The following is a 20528-nucleotide window of genomic DNA, read 5'->3' as shown; positions in this document are numbered from 1 at the left end:
ATCTCGGTGCAGTGCATCGCAGCCAGCGGCAAGCGGAACGGGCCAGGGAATACTCTTTGGTAACGAGCACCACCAACGTTCGGAGTGCGTGAACCTGACTAAAAAAAATCGTTGACATCAGCACGGTCGTATAGCTATACGCACGCGGGGATATACTTATATCCAACATATAGAGGTCAAGATTATATGTGAAAAGCTAATAAAGTGCATACTATACCGCTGTATGAAGGCACGTACGCAAACTGACATACATACATACATACATACATACATACATACATACATACATACATACACACACACACACACACACACACACACACACACACACACAATAACACACACATACATACATACATACATACATACGTACATACATACATACATACATATGTACATACATACATACATACATACATACATACATACATACATACATACATACATACATACATACAAACAAACAAACAAACAAACAAACAAACACAAGAAAAACCCACCACACAAATTTAAAAACACTAAAAAGAAATCACTGACAGGAATTAATTGGAACAAAATTCAGACACTTTCTTCTCCAATAGTACACTACTGTAGTACTTACAAGCTTTATCATGCATGGATCTTTATAGCGTTTGTTTTCTTTTTCTCTTTATGGGAACAGAGCCGGGGAACAGAGGCTATTGATAATGTATCAATACTACTTACACGTATCTGAGTGTCTGGACTCATTCTCGCAAACCAAAAGCTGTAATTTCTTCCGAGACACTGCGAAATAAATAACTTAATTACGCCTTGGACGGTGCCGTAAATGAGGCTGTGATTTTAACGACGATATGGTCTAGATTAGACACGATTAGTTGAAATATATGAGCTCATTTATTCGAATTCATTCATTCGTTTGTTCGTTCATTCCCCATTCATTCATTCATTCATTCATTCATTCGTTCGTTCCATCCATCATTCATCGATCCACCCACCCCTCCATCCATTCACCCCTCCCTCCGATTTCTCCATCCACCTCTCCCTTCGTCCAACCAATCATTCACCCAACAAACCACATCCATCCAACAATCCATCCAGCTAACCATCCATCAATCCATCCATCCATCCATCCATCCATCCATCCATCCATCCATCCAACGTTACCAACCATCACCACCACGTGCACCCGTCAATTCAACATCCAACAACCCATTCATCCATCCATCCATCCACCCCCCCTCCCTACCTCCACCCATCCATTTCAATATTTGACATAAAAATCATATTGATGGCTGCCTATTTATTGCAGTGTTCATATACTAATAATTGCTATAATAATAAGACTACACATTACAAAATTATAAACAAAGGGTTAAAAATCTAATATACTGACAGAATTGAAGGTTGGGACATAAAATGCAATGGGAAACTATTTGCATGTAAATATAAGGCTGGAAAATGCACTGGTATGTGTGTCGGACATCTGTTCAGGGTTAAACCTTGTACGTTTCCGTGTTGAACACAGGGCCTAGCTAGGGGCACGTGTTATTGCTCAGATTGCCTTTTTTCCGCTGAAGGAAAATCCCGGTATATATCTATCTATTCCTATTCTAGTAGATACCGTTTCCTCACAGGTAGCAAATTATAGTCAAAACGTTGTTAATCTTTAGCCCGTAGACAAGGAAAACAACAATATAAGAAACACTGCACATCCCTATAGTTGACAACTACGGTCACGTGACCATGATAAAATATCTGGAAAATTCCTCAAGTCGAGATGTCTTATATTGGATTATGTCTCTGCGTCTTCCAGAAATAAATCTAATTTTTCTTTACGCATTCTTCCCTGAAAGTCACAACACTGATTTTGTATGAAAATATGAAAATAAATCCAAAATCTGCTCGAATCCCCGTCCCTGTGTGACTCGAAGTTCATTTGTTTATAAAAGAAGCACTAACAGTAACATGACTACCCTTAGTGATTTCTGTAGGCATCCAAACACTATTTATGAACTATATATGCATATCAAATGATTGTTCCATATGTAATGAGATTATTTGCATAAAACTTTCATTTTACACAATTATGGAGAATTATTGTGCATCCTCTCGCATATACATTGTAGGATTGGATTTGAAAAACAGAAAGAAAGAAACTTGGTGCCAAACAGCAAAACAAACTTGAAGACTCAATAGTAATTATAAACAAAATTGAAGTCTCAACAAAGTCGCGAAAATGTCTTACATAGACCATGGAAGTATAACCCACATAGACCATCCGTTGATGGAGGGTCTAAATAGTTATAGCTATGAAAGTGAAGGTTTAAGTTCTCATCATACTTCTTCGATGCAAATAAAAAGTCAAGAAAAAATAACAATATAATTTTCCTTAGTTATTTTTCATGGGTCGACCCCAGTATAGTGTTTAAGCTCTTCCAGACGCCATCGTTATTTAATTATGATTACAAGAATTATTTAATGGCCCAGGTCTAAAAAAAATTACGTAAATGACGAGGTATTCAAAATTAAATAAACATACATTTGGTTCAAATAATTTGCACTGGCGAAGAGACTAGGCGAGCATGCTGGCTAGAATCTTTCTCTGTGAATGTTCAGTCTTCGTTCCAATCCGACCGTGCATCGTTTGTAAGTTGTCCAACACCAGAACGTCACCGGGTTGCCAGCGAAAACCAACAGCTCTATTCCATTGTTCTATACGCATGCGTGACATCTCCTCGTCGGTGAACTCTTCTCCGTCGCCGTAACTAGTGTGAAGTGGATACTGAAAGGAAACGATAACTTTGAATGGTGAACCGTGATACATGTAATAAGCATCCGGAGTATTATGTCTTGCGAAAGCCATGTTGTACGCATTCGAATAGAAAATGTAGGACTTATACCCTGTTTCATCTACGTCATAACAACAGCTAAGGCCTCTACGTACGTCACTGATTCTGAGGTGTTTGAAATAGGAACAGAAATTCAAAATCGTTCTTATTGCCACGTCCTTTTGCATTAGGTATAATTAATATATTGTTCTCAAATAATTTATTCATTCAGCTGGAAAGCACCCCTGAAAAGTTAAGCGTTTTGTCACGTGACTACTCGTCGTCGACTAATATTAGTGACAAAAATGCACTTGTACTCAGTGTGCGAAGCTTATCGAAGAAAAAAATTGCGGATATCTATAGGCAGTGACTATAACGGCCGTACATACTATCGGAAATTATCGACCATTCTAGTCTGTAACTATATCTTTATATTCAGGCGATTACGTCCATTCTCAACACAAAACACGTTATAATATTAATTAAAATGTATTCTTTACAACTGTGAAATACTTTTTACATTGAAAGAGTAGATTTTGATTACCTTGGTAGGTTCCATCTTTACACCCTGATAGGCAGGGTGAGCGTCACCATAGAAACAACTTGCATGGTGACTAGTAACTTGGTTGAACCACATGGGTTGACCAGTAACAGGGTGGCTAGTAGTCACTGGTAGTTTGTAGTGGTATGTGATAGATTTATCGTTGTGCCATGTGTAATCAAACCCTTGGTAAACAAAGTAGAAACGACTAGAACATTAGCTGTATTATGGACAGCTGTGTTACAAATGCAAAGGTTAGTGTCACATACTTTATTAGACAGACACAAAACGGGAATGATTTAAAAAAAATATGTAATGAGTGCCGGTGTGTTTTGCAGGAATAGTTACACACACACACACACACACACACACACACACACACACACACACACACACACACACAAACAAACAAACAAACACAAACACACACATTCACAAAGGCTATCGTGGGGGGGGGGGAGTTGGGAGAAAATGCATACATGTAGAGAAAACAAAAATATTGAATTTCAATGAAAATAATAATGTGATCTTGAAGTGAATTGTTTATGTACAGGCTAAATGCAAAAAAGTTGAAAAACCGCAGCAAGCTGCCAAAGCTCGATCATTCCCAGAATGTGGTAGTCGTTCTCAAATAATATTGTTTGTTTGTTTGCTTGCTTGCTTTGTTGATTCGTTCGCTATTTGTTACTATTCTTGTAAACGCATACAGTCCTGAAAGCTGTAAAGGTATTTCCTAATTTTCATTACATTATAATAATACCTTGTTTTCTACAGAATCGTTCTACCTCTTCTCTATCGTCTGTCAGGAATATCTGTTGCCATGACACATAATCAGTGTTGGATTTATCACTTATATTCCTGTAATATCGAACTCCTTCTTTTAATAACTTCTTCAAAACTTTGGTATCTAGGTCCTCCAAGATACCATTCAGATTAGCTATTGGTGTCTCACCACTGTTGTTTTCTTCAGGTGGTTCAACACAGAAGAACAAAAGCTGTGACCAAAAAAAGTTATTACGTATTAAGCTTATGAATAAGTATTTTATCAAAAGTTATCAAGTTCAACTATGACCTGGATAGATGAGTCTGCTTACTTCGAACTATAATACTTAATGAAGTTGACCAAAAATGTTCATCAGCTTGTAATTGGTAGATGGTTTTTTGTAGATCAAATGATTCACACAGATTATAATGCACAAGAAGTTCAAAGTCTTCCTGCATTGAGCTTTCGAGCTGTCTCTGTGTCTTGATAAACGATTCTCATCAGAATGACAATTTCCGTACTTACAGCTGACCATTATATATATAAGTTTGAAATACTTTCTGCATTATGACCTGTGTAAGTGATGTAATGCAGTTATGACTCAGTTTTATCAATACAAGTCATGTAAGTCTGAGACTAGAGATTCGTTATTGTAGACCCTCTTACACAAACACACACTGATGAGAGACGGGACTTAGCCTAGAGTTACCAATTCATTCATTCATTCATTCGGTTAGTCCGTCACCTCGGACCAATATAATATACATACATTCAATAGTCTCGCGTTTACCTCACAGATGTAATCGTCTACTGTACACTTTTAGACGTGTATGACTAACAGTACTACTATTTCGGTTAACTGACGCTTTTTTTTAATTTTTTAATTTTTGAGTTGTACAAGAAAATTTAAAAAATATCAAAATGTAAGTTAGGATAGCGGAAATAGAGTTATAATCCTATACGTCTACAGGGTAGGCTACATATATAAACGGTTTTGATTCAGTAAACACGTGCATTAATATTTTATGTATATATATGGAACAAAAGTAGTGTGTTAATCTTGCCACTTTAGCCTTTAACATGTTCAATGTGTCAGCATATAAATGTACCTTGGTCGGCCAATACGACTCCAAATAAGACATTTCATTATGTAAATCAATCGTCATCTGTATCGGTTCATCACTTGCTGTGACGACATTGTCAGCCACCTTCTTCCTTGGACCAACACCGCCTCTGTATTCATGGGTGGGATATCCCATTTCTTCTATAAGAGTATTGAAGTCCTGAGAATCGTAGAGCGGAAGTCCTCGAAACAAAATGGCACCTGTTGTTAGCAAAAATAAGGATGCAACAAAAGTTATTGGTTTACGTTTACGTGCATATAGTTGAAATTGGGACGAAACGATCTGTTACCACATCAATTCGTTTTATTGGCATGGTGTATAGGCAGGACACATAATAAACGGAATGGACTCGACAAGGGATTTCGACATATTATACATACTAAACTCAATATAATTATATATATATATATATATTATATATATATATATATATATATACACACACACACGCGCACGTACGCACACACACACACGCACACACACACACACACACACATACATATATATATATATATATATATATATATATATATATATATATATATATATATATATATATATATATATATATATATATATATATATAACTCGGTGAGTATCAATCTGCTAAGACAGTGCTCTATACCGCAGTGGCAGAGCGTAATAGTTTTGGTAGTACTGGAACTCTTTCTTGGTTGTAACTCGGAGTTTCACGCATTGTGCGATCATCAGACAACACTGGTTTCTACTCTCTGGGTGTGCTGTTTATATAGAGTGTAGACAATAGAAATATCATCACTATTGTCTGTGTTGGTGGGTTGGTGATGTGTGTGTGGAGGTGTTGGTTGTTATTGTGTGAGTTATTGGGTGCGGACAAGTAGGTGTTGGCGGGTTGTTAAATGTTGGGCTTTGATGTTCCGTTAGTTAACGGGTTTAGTTTAGGTGATAGATGCTCTATTGAAGTTGGACAAATAAAACTTATTCTCATGTCGGCATTTGGATATCAACTTAGTTCTTTTTGTTTAGTGTGGAGTTTTTGTCTGCTTTAATAATGGTTAGTTTTTCGGTCAAACACAGGTTGCATCGTTTTGTTTTATTGGTGTATGCTTGGGCTGTCTTGCTGATGGACCAGGATACGGAAAAAGGCTCGTTGTTTCTTTTTCAGTTTCCAAATGTGTTTTGATAGTTCTGTGCTGTTTTCGTGTTTTTCGTGTTTGAATGACTGTTTGTGGTTGGCGTATCTCTGTTTGAAGTTGTTCTCTGTTAGACCGATATATACTTTTGTTTGTTTTTTTCCGTGAACGGTGGCTTGGTATACGATGTTTTCCGTTTGGTAATCGCCGTTCAAAGGGCAGGTGTCTTTCTGTCTGCAATTACAAGGTTTTTGAGTGGGTTTAGTTTCGCTGTTGCAGATGGTGGCGTTGTGCGCTTTGATTATGGTAGCCATGTTTGGCATGCAGCTATAACTGACTTTGACATTGTTTCTGTTGAATATTTTGTGTAACTTGGAGTCTGCTGGGAAATGTTTTGCGATTAGGTTGAGGATTTTAATTTTTATAACTCACAGTTGACTGTTATGACCCTGAAACTATACACGTAGTACTATAAGGCACACAACGTAATACGTATTGATTAGATTGTACATAGACTACATGTCTTACGTAATGTCAGATATAATTATGTATTCAATTTCAAGTAAACACGGATTGATTGCCCCATGAAATTAATCAATAGTGTACACTTTTGCGTGACTTTATTACAATATTCGTTGATTTAGCTGATGTCGGATATAATTGTCAACTTAATACACTAGATCTGTAGCTGAGGTCAACGCACTCCTGCCTTTAACATTCATATTTACAAAAAAGATCACGAAACGTGTTTCGGCTATATGATCTTGCCAATACATTATCATGCTGTCTGTTGAAGGGGGACTTGAAGGGCATCAAGGTACCACTAGTACTCGCCAATTTGATCACAATGAATAAAAAAAGAGTGATACCATGCTTGTATTTCTCATAAAGAAGTGTACAAAATATATATATACTTAATTCAAAAGAATAAGTATGTAATAAGTCGTTACTCAGAGTTTCACGCTTCGAGCGATCTTCAGACAACTAAATTGGGATATATATAATATATATAATATATATTCATATGAATATGAATGTATTCATATGAATGTAAGTGTCTCGCTGGAGAGAACAGTACTTGATGCAAATATTAGTAGCAGAGCATTATAGACTTAATTCAAAAGAAAATACGGATGTAATAAGTCGTTACTCAGAGTTTCACGCTTCGAGCGATCTTTTATATATGATATATGTATATAACTCGGTGAGTATCAATCTGCTAAGACAGTGCTCTATACCGCAGTGGCAGAGCGTAATAGTTTTGGTAGTACTGGAACTATTTCTTGGTTGTAACTCGGAGTTTCACGCATAGTGCGATCGTCAGACAACTCATATATATGAGCCGTCAGATGACAAAAGGGACCTTAACGCCATCCAATAGAAATCGAGTAATCGTTCGATTTATACGTGGTGCGCGTCCACTGTAAATCTGCAGAGTCGCAGTGACAAACGAATCTTTCACTCATTCATGACTGTGTACTTATACTGTTATAGTACTTATACTAAGTTATTGAACTACCACTCACGTTCTATACGATGTAAATACAGTAGTTAAATAGCCAAAATGAATTTTCCTACGGATTTTAGCCGAAGTTTTTAACGATTAAATACATGAACAAAGGTTGTGCGACGGGGTTGTATTTCAACAAGCGACGTTGATTTACTTTTACATACGAGAGGCGTGTGTCACATGTCACTTCATTTCAGAATGTCGGTCTTTGAAAGCTGGTATTACTAGATAGTAATAATAATAAATATGGTACAATCTTAGTTGAAATGATGATATCCTACACATTTCTAGTCTTCAATGCTCTATTATTACGTTATATTGTCGTGTCACCAGCGCGATGTACACTCATCGCGATCGAGGTCACTTGACCCGGGAAGTAGATTTTCTGAGGTCACTAAGCTGTTCATGAAATTAAGGTCAACCTTGTTTACTTCGAATTCGGATGCAGCGGACATTTACAACTGAAATATAAGTATTGTGCCTGTAACTGTCCTATAATTTAGACATATCCATAGTAAACATGAGTTGTGAGCGACCGGAGCGAGAAATCTACTTCCCAGATGAAGATCTCAGTCAAGAATTTTCGAGCAGCCAACACGAGTATGAAGTACCAGCGTCGCCGTCAACTGAATCCTCCGATGATGTCAATATCAACGGAAACAGTATCTCAGGTATGCATGTTGTTGGTGATGACGAAGTTGACGATTGTCCTGATTCAGATGATATCTACGACGAGCTTAGTATCAATATTGATGAATTTTCGTCACATGCGGCATCACGTCTCACAGAACAATTGTCAAATGAAAGATCAATTAGTGGTGGTGAAAACGAGTCAGATCTAAATTCCAGTAGTACTAGCGATCGTAAGGAAGTTGAAAACAAAGTCAGAAATGGTTGTTGCAGTGCTAACTGTCTCAAAAACTTTGACGTTGATGAAATAACTGCAATTAGACTTTCAATACTTGATTGCAACCGTGAAGTGAAAGATGCCATGATAATGGGTAAACTACTTGTTCTTGGGTTTGATCCAAAGTCATGTGATGACGACCCAGATGCAGCCAAGAAAAGAATAAGACACAAGTATGCATATGATGACAGGGAAGTTTGTAAGGAAGCATTTTTATTTTTACACAACATTACTTTGAAGTATTTGAAGACCATAAAAGCACATATGAGACAAAATGGTCCAGTCCCACGCATTCATGGAAACACTGGTAAACATCCAAAGCATGCCTTAACATACGAACAAGTTAAACACTGTGTTGAATTTATTCTTCGGTATGCTGAAGACCATGGACTTCCACAGCCAGCAGCCCCAAGAGGTACAGATTATTATAACAAACCACCAGTGCATTTACCAGCATCTGAAAATTATAAAACAATGCATGGCCTGTACTGTACAGCTTGTGATGAAGCCCAGCTGAGACCATTTGGATATGACAGCTTTCGACTTGTATGGCATCAGATTTGTCCTCATGTGCAATTCGCAAATCCAAAATCTGATGTTTGTCAGAGATGTGAGGACTTTCGAGAAAAAGTGTTCAATGCACGCACTGAAGAAGAAAAGTTGAATGCATGCTGTGACCTGACAACACACATCAATGAAGCTAAATCAGGCAGAGCATACTATAGAGAATGTATCAATGCAGCTAAAGAAGAACTGATCGATTATGATTTACCAATTGAGTATTATTTGCCAATTGAACCATGTAGTAATGATTTAATTTCAGTTCATTACACTTTTGATTTTGCCCAAAATGTCTTTCTCCCTCATAGAGTAAGGCAGGTTGGGCCAATGTTTTTTAAAACACCATTGAAAGTTCAGTTATTTGGCATATGTAGTGAAGGTGTGCCAAGACAAGTTAATTATCTAATCAGTGAACAGGAAACCATAGGTGAAAATGGCACAAAAAGTCATGGTCCTAACACTGTTGTATCCTGTCTTCACCATCACTTTGAACAGTACAGCTTTGGAGAACAAAGCTGCTCTATGCATGCTGATAACTGCAGTGGTCAGAACAAAAATAAGACTGTCATTGCATACTTAGCCTGGAGAGTGATGACAGGACTTCACAACTCAATTCAATTAAATTTCATGATGAGTGGACACACCAGATGCACTGTTGATGGTTTCTTTGGTCTTATAAAACAGAAATATAGAAGGTCCAATATTGATACTGTACAGGAGCTAGCTTCCACAGTCAATCAGTCTTGCAGTCCAAACATTGCCCAATTGTTCAAGAACAGTACTACTGGTCATCCACACTATGAGTGGCGGGATTGGATTACATACCTGCATCGCTTCTTCAAACCTGTTCCTGGGGTAAGGAAATATCACCATTTCCGCTTTACATATGATCACCCAGGTAGCGTGTTTGTGCGTGAATCACTCACCTCAACAGAAAAGGAGTTCAAAGTACTTCGACAGCCAGATACTCGGTTCTGCAGACAGGAACTACCACCAGTGATCCAACCAGCTGGAATGACACGTGAACGTCAAACTTACCTGTATAAAACCATCAGAGAGCATGTTGCGCCAGTAAATAGAGACATAGTGTGCCCCAGACCAACATAAACGCTGTCCTATTTCTCCAGACCTGATGTCCCTCCGTGTAAAAGGAAATGTTAGTATATGTATGTAGTTCTGGTGAATTTGAAGCATCTCTAGCTAATGTATGAGTATCAATTAATTCATGTTACTCGTATAGTATATCGGATAATTCATGTGTTACTCATAAAGTATATGATAATAATTGTAATATTGAATTGAATCGTGTTGTGAAGTCCAGTCATTGCTCTCCATTTATCCAATGACAGTCTTTGTTTTGGCCATTGCAGTTATCAATATCAGCCTGTATACTGCAGCTTTGGTTCTTCATATAGCTGTACAGTTCAAAATGATGAAGACAGGATACAACAGTAATTTGAAACATTTTAGTCAAATTGAAACTTTTATTTTTTTTTAATGTGACAATTACAAACAATGAAAACAAGGTAAAACAAGATGGACTTGTGAACTTTAATGAGAGAAAAGATGCACAATATTATACTTCAGCAGTACTAGTATATTTGGTTTGTGATTTGCAGGATTAACATACAGTAATTGAATCACATCACTGTGAAGTGTAGAAAGGCAATATGTAACTGTTGACAGGTTATCTTTGTTAAGCAGCCAGTGTATTTTGGAGTCTTTATTTACCTTGCTTATCTGTGCTTGTTATCAATATTTATGACTGTAATAATGCAGTCTTACAGTAGACAAGCAGTTCTAGAGATGCAAACAACTAAATTATGCTTGACCAAGTGAATAGGTAGTTTGTTCATTCTCCCAAAGTTAACGGAAGAAATCTGTAATGATATCAACAGATAATTTAAGTTAGAATTTAGTACTACTAGCACAACAGACTTTTGAAAAACAATTGGACAGTTTTAAAATTATTTATAATGTCAGGTGTTATTTTTAATCCATATTGATTAACATTAGTCATTATAGTATATTTGTGATATTATATACTATACAACTTGGTTCCCAAGTTACTATATCAACCTGGATAGTAGATATTGGTTCCCAAGTTACTACATCAACCTTGATAGTAGATATTGATTCCCAAGTTACTACATCAACCTTGATAGTAGACATTATATTGTCGGAGTCACACTGAGACTTTGAGATTATCAACACCAAACATCAGGGTGTACAATGTACATACTTAGTAGTTTAGTGAAGGAATAAAAAAATATGACTTCTAACTCTGGTGACCATTCTGAATATTTAATAAGATAATGTGACTAATATTAGCATATCTTTGAATGTGTGTTTGTCTTAAATTAAATATACATGCATGGTTATGCTTGATTATATAATATGAATTAAGTTTTATGGTAGTTGCTATTTTCATTTACCAGTTTCACATTCTTAACCCCCCCCCCCCCCGCCAGCCAATGTAGAGAGTTAAAAATTGCATATAGGTATCCAACATCAGCACAAAGTGTAGATATTCTGTTGTCATGGCAACAAAAAGTGTTGCTATGGTAACATTAGGTTTATCTTACCTGAAGGCCAGTCATTAATACTATATCTGAATATTGACGTTTGATAAGTTTTTATCTACAGTAGAAAGTATATAACCTAGTCCAGTGGTTAGAATTAGGTAATATTGCAAAGGACATAACCATGGCAACAAGTCAACTTGTAATCATATGTATGTTTGTGAATCACAACATGTCAAATAATAAATTAATGTATATATTATTTGAATGTGTTATTGATTTAAAACTGACTCAACACTACAATAGTGTAGTATGGTATTATATCATTGGTAAGAATCCCTAAAAGATTGGTTGCCATGGCAACAACCACCTTTTAGTTGTCGTGCCAATACTTCAAACATATGCTTAGCAACTGTTCTTTGTGTTTCTTGGCTAATTTAATGTACATGCATACACAATTCCAGTCATTCAACATGATACTACTGGTGTTCATTAATGCTATTGCTATTCATATGTGCATATATGCAAATTAACACTAATTCATGCAAATATTCAAATGAGTTTATCTCCATAAATTAACCCTGACCTTGGTGTATGGCACCACTCATATGAAAGCTGAGATGGTCAAGTATCTAAATCCAGTGAAAACTCAAAATTGAAAATTTGACCCTTAAGGTCCCTTTTGTCCTCTGACGGCTCATATATATATATATATATATATATATATATATATATATGAAACTCACCCAAATATAAATTAAATCAAATTGTCACTTTTCTTTCCTTATGATAGTGTTTGTAGTAAAAACAAATAAATAATTAAAAAAAATAATCCTGCAATTAAGTAATACGTCCCCATATTGTACCTGTTTGGAATCACACAGGGATCATAAGGACATTATATAATAGGTGACTGTCGACAGTCGTTCGTGCCTTTTTTTGCTACGTTTCATCTCAGACCACTAACGTTGGTTTCATCTAAAAAAAGTCGTCGCCTCGCTCCGTAGCCCTGAATACTAATTTAATGCGTACTGATAGGAACTGCAAGGCACGAACTGTTCAATCAGTACGCAGTTATGGTTATAGTATTGCTCCGGATCGAAGCGAGGCGACGACTTTAGTTTTTAGATAAAACACAGCAAAAAAGGCGAACGAACGACTGTCGACAGTCTATAGGTTAGACTATGTCGGTGACTACATGTACTTATACTGAAGTTGAACTTATACTGTATTCGCTTCGCTCATTCTGTCTGATCCAATGACGTAACTTTACGCTAAAGGACGTTGACCTGTGATGTTCTGTTTGTCATCGTTTACTTACCAGCACTTGTCAATTCACCATCTATCTTTTCTTTACATAGGTGAGCCCAGTCTTGGATTTTTAACCCATGGACACTTCGTGGATCGTCTGGGCTGAGGATAAGTGGGAAATTTTCTCTTGGTGGTGAAAGATACGCCGGAAAGTCGGGCATATCTGAGCCGGGGAGGAAATGTCTTCCTGCCAGCACAGACGGAGTATGCATCGGTGGAGCATTGTTTACTTGAAAACACAGACATCGCATACATGGTTTTGCTACAGCACGACGTTTCGCTATTAGGGCTTCAGAATTTTCCAAGAGCGGGTGAAGTACAGTCGTTCTCAAAAATAATCGCGTTCGAGTTAACATGGTGTCCTCGTCGACAGAATCGAGTTCTGACTACATGCAAATATTTCGCGGCGCAAAGGTCTACAGTATTACATTGGCGTTTGTTGATATGTCGAAGATAACAGATTCTACTACAAAGAGTTGTCGTTGGCTGCGCAGTTCTCACAAGTTATGTAGACAATGCTGTTTTTAGAGTCTTGAATGAGTAAACTTGAAGGTCACATACATATGGAAGACCGGTGAGGACAGCGACCTGCGAGTTGCAAAACTGCGCCCTGCATGCGAGTTGCAAAGCTGAAACTGCCACCTGCGACTTGTCAGCCTCGATTTCTCATTTTCTCGTAGATTAGGGTATTTATTGTCGACAAGGGCGATTTGGCCTACCATGCAGTTTCATCCGGACACGAAGGAGCTCGAGCCTCGAAAAGCTGTCTCTATACAACCCTGTGTGTACTGTTCGTACTCTCGATGTGATCAGCTGTGAGTGTACGACCTAGCCTTGGGTCAATGCACAGGCGCTCGTGAAGTTGTTAGGTCACTGAGAACTACGAAAATATGGAGAACTACGATAGTGAGGCCGTCAGGCTGAACATCGAGTCCGTAAGGGCGAGTTTCTCCTTACATGTAGGAATATATAGTCAATAGGTTGTTATATTTAGTCAGTAGACCAGGAAAACAACAATCTAAGAAATACTACACACGCCCCTATGGCCTCGCACATTACATGGGATGGGCCATGGCCAGCCGAGTGTCTTCTACCCCTCGTGTAGGGTCTATATGCGCATAATGTAATTCATCGTAAAGAAGGGTCAGCTGTGTCTCTTTTGTTGTGAACACGATATTCATATCCCAAAAACTACTGCACAAACGGTAGTGAAACGTGATCTTCTGAGAATCGCAAGAACTGATAAAACACCCTAAATTAATATTAATGATAAAATTTGCATAAATACTGACTTTAGGCTGTGTCAGTGAGAATACTAGATTCAAAGTTCACACGTTTGTATTCATCGTCGACATCGATACACTTTAAGTAATTTCATATTTGAATTTGATGAATACGTTGTTGATAGAATACTACACGTGTCCTAACTGATTAGTTTGTTGATATAACGTTTAGTTTTCATGACTTATTTGTTTATATATATATATATATATATATATATATATATATATATATATATATATATATATATATTTGGTAGTACTGGAACTCTTTCTTGGGTGTAACTCGTAGTTTCACGCATATTGCGATCATCAGACACTCAGAGTGTCTGATGATCGCAATATGCGTGAAACTCCGAGTTACACCCAAGAAAGAGTTCCAGTACTACCAAAACTATTACGCTCTGCCACTGCGGTATAGAGCACTGTCTTATAGCAGATTGATACTCACCGAGTTATATATATATATATATATATATATATATATATATATATATATATATATATATATATATATATATATATATATATATATATATATATATATATATATATACACACACACACACACACACACATATATATATATATCGTTTAGTTTTGATGATACATTTTCATTTTTTTTAATTATATCGAGAGAATGCAAGTGCATGTGATCATGTATATTTCAGTCATTGACCAATAACTGTCTGTGAGTAACTTCGATCGATATTTTGGAACAAATTCAGGTTTAAATAACCCCGGGGCTTGTCTCAAACAATTCACCTCGAAAATTACAAATAACCTCGAACCGTGACGTGTAAACCAGTGATACGCTAATTATATGCAGATTTTTCCTCAGGTTTGCAGATATCGAGGCGTTGCCCAAAACGTTTAAATTTACGGAGTTTTCAGGCTAAGTTGAAAGAAAGTTTGCCAATATTCAACCATCCGACCCTCTGCGTTGGTTGATGTGACTTTTGTTTTGGCAAGGAAATGCGATACAAGGAAAGAACAGACAGGACTATCATTAAAGTACATTCAAACATTTTAATATGAAAGAAAAAATTATGAATAGTTTCAGACTCTGGACAAAGAAATGTACATTAAAATAGCATTATATTTGTAATCAAGACAATGATTGGTGGACACTTTCAACAAATAAACATTGGCCAAGCTGATTTGTTCACTACATTTGAACCCATACACTGATTGGTCGACACACTTTCATCTCCACATTTGATTGGTCAATACATTTCATCCTTACTATGTTTACAATTAACCTAGATCTTTGGCATTAGTACTGACAGTTCATCAAAAGACTTCTGTGTAAAGTCTTATCTATAAAGAATCTATATACCTAACGAAAATTCATAAAAGAGTAGTCGACATTAAAAATAAACGAAAGTTTTTTTTCGAAATCGAACAGTGAGGGCGCTGTAAACGACCACGTCCTTGTGTTCTTTCATAAACAACCGGGCGGGGACTATGGTTCTTCAGACATCACCAAAACTGTAATAAAAGTTACAATATGCTACAAATCAGAAAAGAAGTCACCTGTAAAGTGTCATACAAGACAAACATCAGAGTACAATGAACTGAAGCATGACAACGCGACGATTTTGACATGACCTGGCATATAAGGATGAACAATCACATTTGAAAATATAAACAGAAATATAATCAAATATTTATTCATTACAATTTTGTGATTATTATTCGTATCTGCCATAATGACTGACCGATAAAACAAATGTCTATATAAATCGGGCAAGTAAAAACCCTATTGCATACGTTCATCTTCAAAATATATTTTCATCATTTGTACATTCAAGTTAAAAACAAATACATTGTACAAGTTAAATGATGTAATACCTTTTCTTCAAACAGCTGTATGACAGTATGGTAGGATATAATATATGCACATATCATATTGTTGACACCCGAGAAAGTAAATGAAAAAAAGAACAAATGCATCTTAAGGTGGCACAAACTTATTAAAAGCCTCTTTTTTTCTTTTACTCCAGTGTAAACATTTCTTTTTACATAAAACCTTGAATTATTTTAGTGTAATATTAATTTCAATGTTTGGCAGTAAAATTTGTTTCCAGGCATTGTTAGCACACTTGTTACCATAATTAGGAGTTCATAAACATGTTTTTTTTTTTGTTTTTTTTAAAAACATGTTCATGAACATGTTAGTGCGCAGATATTAAAGTGATGCCATTACAATCATTTACATATACTACTCTGGCAATCACAGTTTCGGTTTACTTAGACACAAATTGAAACTCCTGTTGCAACATGCTGGCTGATACAGGCTTATTGAATGGACGTTTATTTACTTGTAGTACTCAAAGCAGTGTGGTATTTCGGATGACTTATATAATCTTGCAGTGCACATTTTGGGGGACTTCCAATGGTTATGCTGTCTTGATAACAGGGTGATTTAATATATTCACACAACAGAGGCACTGATATCACCCACTTGTGTACAGCAATAGTTTCGTTAATGTGGCTATCTTAGTAAACAGAGACCTTGATTGCCACAGTAGTATCATGCCTGATTCTAAATTATCACTTTAGTATGCTAGGTAGAATACAACAGGACACCTCTTTGAATGCAGCAAAGGTTGCCCCCCCCCCCCCCCCACCCCAAACCAAACCAAAAAAACCCCAAAAAACAACAACAACAACAGCAACAACATATGAACTCAGTTTATGAGGCCCAGTTAAATATACACTTTGTTACAACTCTAGTAATGATATCTAGAGCTGAACCCAACATGAATTAGTGAGGATGCACACATGAACTTGACTTCCTTGGTATGATAAAGGGCATATCACATATGTGTCAGGTTACTGACCTCGAGAAGATAAAGGTTAACATCATCTACTCAACAACAGTGCATTGACCATTCCTTCAATCATACATAACTGAATTCTGCTGACAGCTGATTGGTCAACTGATAACCACCAAACTTTGGTGGAAATATCTCAAGTAAAATACTACTACAACTCTGACTTTGAAAATAACTAGTGGTACAGTTTTGTTTTGTTTTATTCTGGTTCCAGTGAAAAATAATCAATTGAAAGAAGTTTACACGTTTTGACTTCTTTTCTTTTTATTTTATTCGATGTATTATATATATATAGTGATTGCAAAAATCTAAAAATTGATTTAAAAAGCTAAAGTTTTGATACAGAATTTGATAAATTAAATATGGACACTGAACTATTAAATGTCATTATGATGTTTGGTAGTGCTGATGTAGGTATAAACCAACTATGTAGTGATACAACCAATTCCATTTTGTTTGTGTGTCTGGCATATTCTTACTATACCATTGTCAAGTTAATGTGGCCATATGGATGAGAATTTGGTATTTATTTTGGATTATTATTTGATAAAACAGCTTCACTACGTTTTTATACTTGAAAAAATAATGTACAATAACATATACCAAGTCCATGTTCACATCTCAATAAACTGCAAAACATTAAACAATGTATAAAATGTTTGTTATTGTACGTACAATAACACACTTTTTCCATCTTTTTGCAATGTATTGAGTTATGAACATGGACTTGGTATATGCTCTTTCGCATTATTTTTTCAAGTATAAAAACATAGTGAATATGTTTTATCAAATAAAAATCCAAAATAAATACAAAATTCTCCACTTTAATGTACACATGTCAAACATAACTACAACATATTACCTCAGACCACTAGTTGTTCAAGATATTGTTAAGCATCTTTTTTAGCATGTACTGTACTCGCACAGCAAAGACACTGTGGCACGCTTTGATTTTGTAGATAAACCCAAGTTCAGAAATGTAGGTATGGAACAGAGTTGGCTAACAGATCTATAGATAGTCTGTAATTAAGGTAAGCCGTGACAGGGCGCCCTCACACAGGTGACAGAAGGCTGGTGAGAGCGGAACGACTTGACTTATCTTTTACAGTCTAAGCTATAGAGAGCTCAGAAAGGTTGGTCTATGTAATCCTTAATGCTCCACTGACAATGATAGCACTAAGATTATGAAACTTGTAGAAAGTTTTGAAACTGTCATGGTCTGAACTATGTCTTCAAAAATCAATGACTGAGAGATGTTGGCAAGCTGTGCTCATAAAGCTGATGTAAACAATCAAGAATGTCATGTACTTTATGACACAAGCTAAGTTTATCAAGATAAAATGTACATTACATGTAAAGTTAATATATATTTATATATATACACAGGGCTATTCCAAAATTTAACATTTTTGGTGTACAGAAGTCGACTAGGCAGATACAGACCCTTACAGTTTGTGAAGTGGTGTATGTTGATGTTATTCCAATACACCTCATCTCACCCCCCCCCCCCCCCCCCCCTCACCCTTCCGAGTCTAGAGGCTATTTGTGGGTATGATGGTCTCTCTGTAGTGAGAAGAGATTCTATGCCAGGTATATCGGCTAGACTCCCCCCCCCCCATCCCAAACCCAACCCCATTGCAACTCAAGTCACTTTGACCATTTATTTTGATGTACATGTATGCAGTATGGTTTTTCATTTAGATATGTAGTTATGTATGTAGTTTGCAGGCAGGGTTCAAGTGCTGTTGTGTGGTCACTGGCAATCAACAACATTGTGTTAAGGTAGAATACACCTCTGAAAATCAAAGTTTTAAAATCTCTCCAAACTTTGTCACATGATACCTCTGGTGAATTTGAAAAAATTAAGATATCTGGAGGTCCACCATCTTGTTTTCAAGCAAATTGACAATCTTTTATTTTACCATAGATTTAATACAGTATTCGGTGGCCATATTGGATTCGGCAGCCATATTGGATTCTAAGGTGGCATCATTTTGATAACATTTTGACCTCTATTTCAAAACTTTATATGGTGACTCCTGATTTTTTTTCTTGATTTCAACTGAGTTTTCTTGAACACATGACCAGCAAAAGTTTAAAGCATATAATTTCTGTGGATCATTTCTACATTTATTTAATATACAAGTATCATACATAGAACATAGAATGTCATGATATAGTAATACAAGGTAATACACAGTACTAGTACCATCTCACTCAGGACTAGTGAAAAATTAATCAGGACTAGAGAATTATATTCGACTTGTTCTGGACTAGTACATACAGAAAGAGATGAGTATACAGTCTGTGGTGTTATATGATCATTAAGCAATCAATACCTATATGTTTCTTTTCTATATGGCACATACATATTTTGTGTATTCTACATATGATATTGTATGACATGACTGCCGTGGGGTAACAAATTTCAGTTTCATTTTCAACTTTCCTTGTGTTTTTTCGGAACAAAGTTCACTTCTGAATCAACGCATGAATATGTATTGCTTAGCGATCAACTGTGGTATATTTTTTTTTTATATGTATTCATATGAAGTTGTGTGACAGCATGTGAGAATGTGTGGTTAGGACACAAGGTTATGTTGTTTACATGCAGTATTGGCATATGTGGTAATTTAAATGTGGCGAGAGGTTTCATGTGAAGTTGTGCGGCATGTTTGCATTTGGGAATGTACAGATGGCACGCAGTTTCAGGTGAAGTCATCTATGTGGTACGTTTGGCTGTCGGAAATCATGGATAAGCAAACATGCCAATATCATACAAATGATGTATGTTACCAGGTGGGAATTTGTGTACATGTACTCAATGATGTGATATCAAAGAGAATTGTATTTTACGTTGACAGGTGGGGACTGAATAAATGAGACACATACATACATACATACATACATACATACATTGTATAAAATACAATTTGGCAAAGTATCAGTAAATAGTTTCACTTGTTATACAGACAGATAGCATGTACTGAGAGGAAAGCAGTACGGTTATATAGTACATGGTATATGACACTATAGTATATACCATAACAGATTTATGAGGGGTAAGCACCCACTCCTACCCCCTCATCTATAAGGTGAAAGCATCCAATCCAACCCCCCCCCCACATCTCTGTAGTACAAGCCCCATTTCCCCACCTATGAGATGCAAGCCCCCCCCCCATCTATGAGGTACAATACCAAATCCCCCTATCTATGAGGTGAAAGTCCTATCCTTCCACCTCATTCC

The 20528-nt window shown here is 36.4% G+C and overlaps 1 protein-coding gene across 1 annotated transcript; it reads right to left on the bottom strand.

The window, feature by feature from the left end:
• Window positions 1-2148: 2148 nt before the first annotated feature.
• Window positions 2149-3374, bottom strand: LOC144433411 (dapdiamide synthesis protein DdaC-like). The gene is made up of 2 exons (XM_078121716.1): window positions 3355-3374; window positions 2149-2764 (listed from the first exon to the last, which is right to left on the bottom strand). The coding sequence occupies exons 1-2, from the start codon at window positions 3367-3369 to the stop codon at window positions 2555-2557; spliced, it is 225 nt and encodes a 74-aa protein (XP_077977842.1). The 5' UTR covers window positions 3370-3374; the 3' UTR covers window positions 2149-2554.
• Between the last annotated feature and the right edge of the window lie 17154 nt (window positions 3375-20528).

This window comes from Glandiceps talaboti, chromosome 3 (assembly GCF_964340395.1).
Source record: "Glandiceps talaboti chromosome 3, keGlaTala1.1, whole genome shotgun sequence".
Taxonomy (NCBI): Eukaryota; Metazoa; Hemichordata; class Enteropneusta; family Spengelidae; genus Glandiceps; species Glandiceps talaboti.
This window is presented reverse-complemented; position numbering and strand designations above follow the sequence as displayed.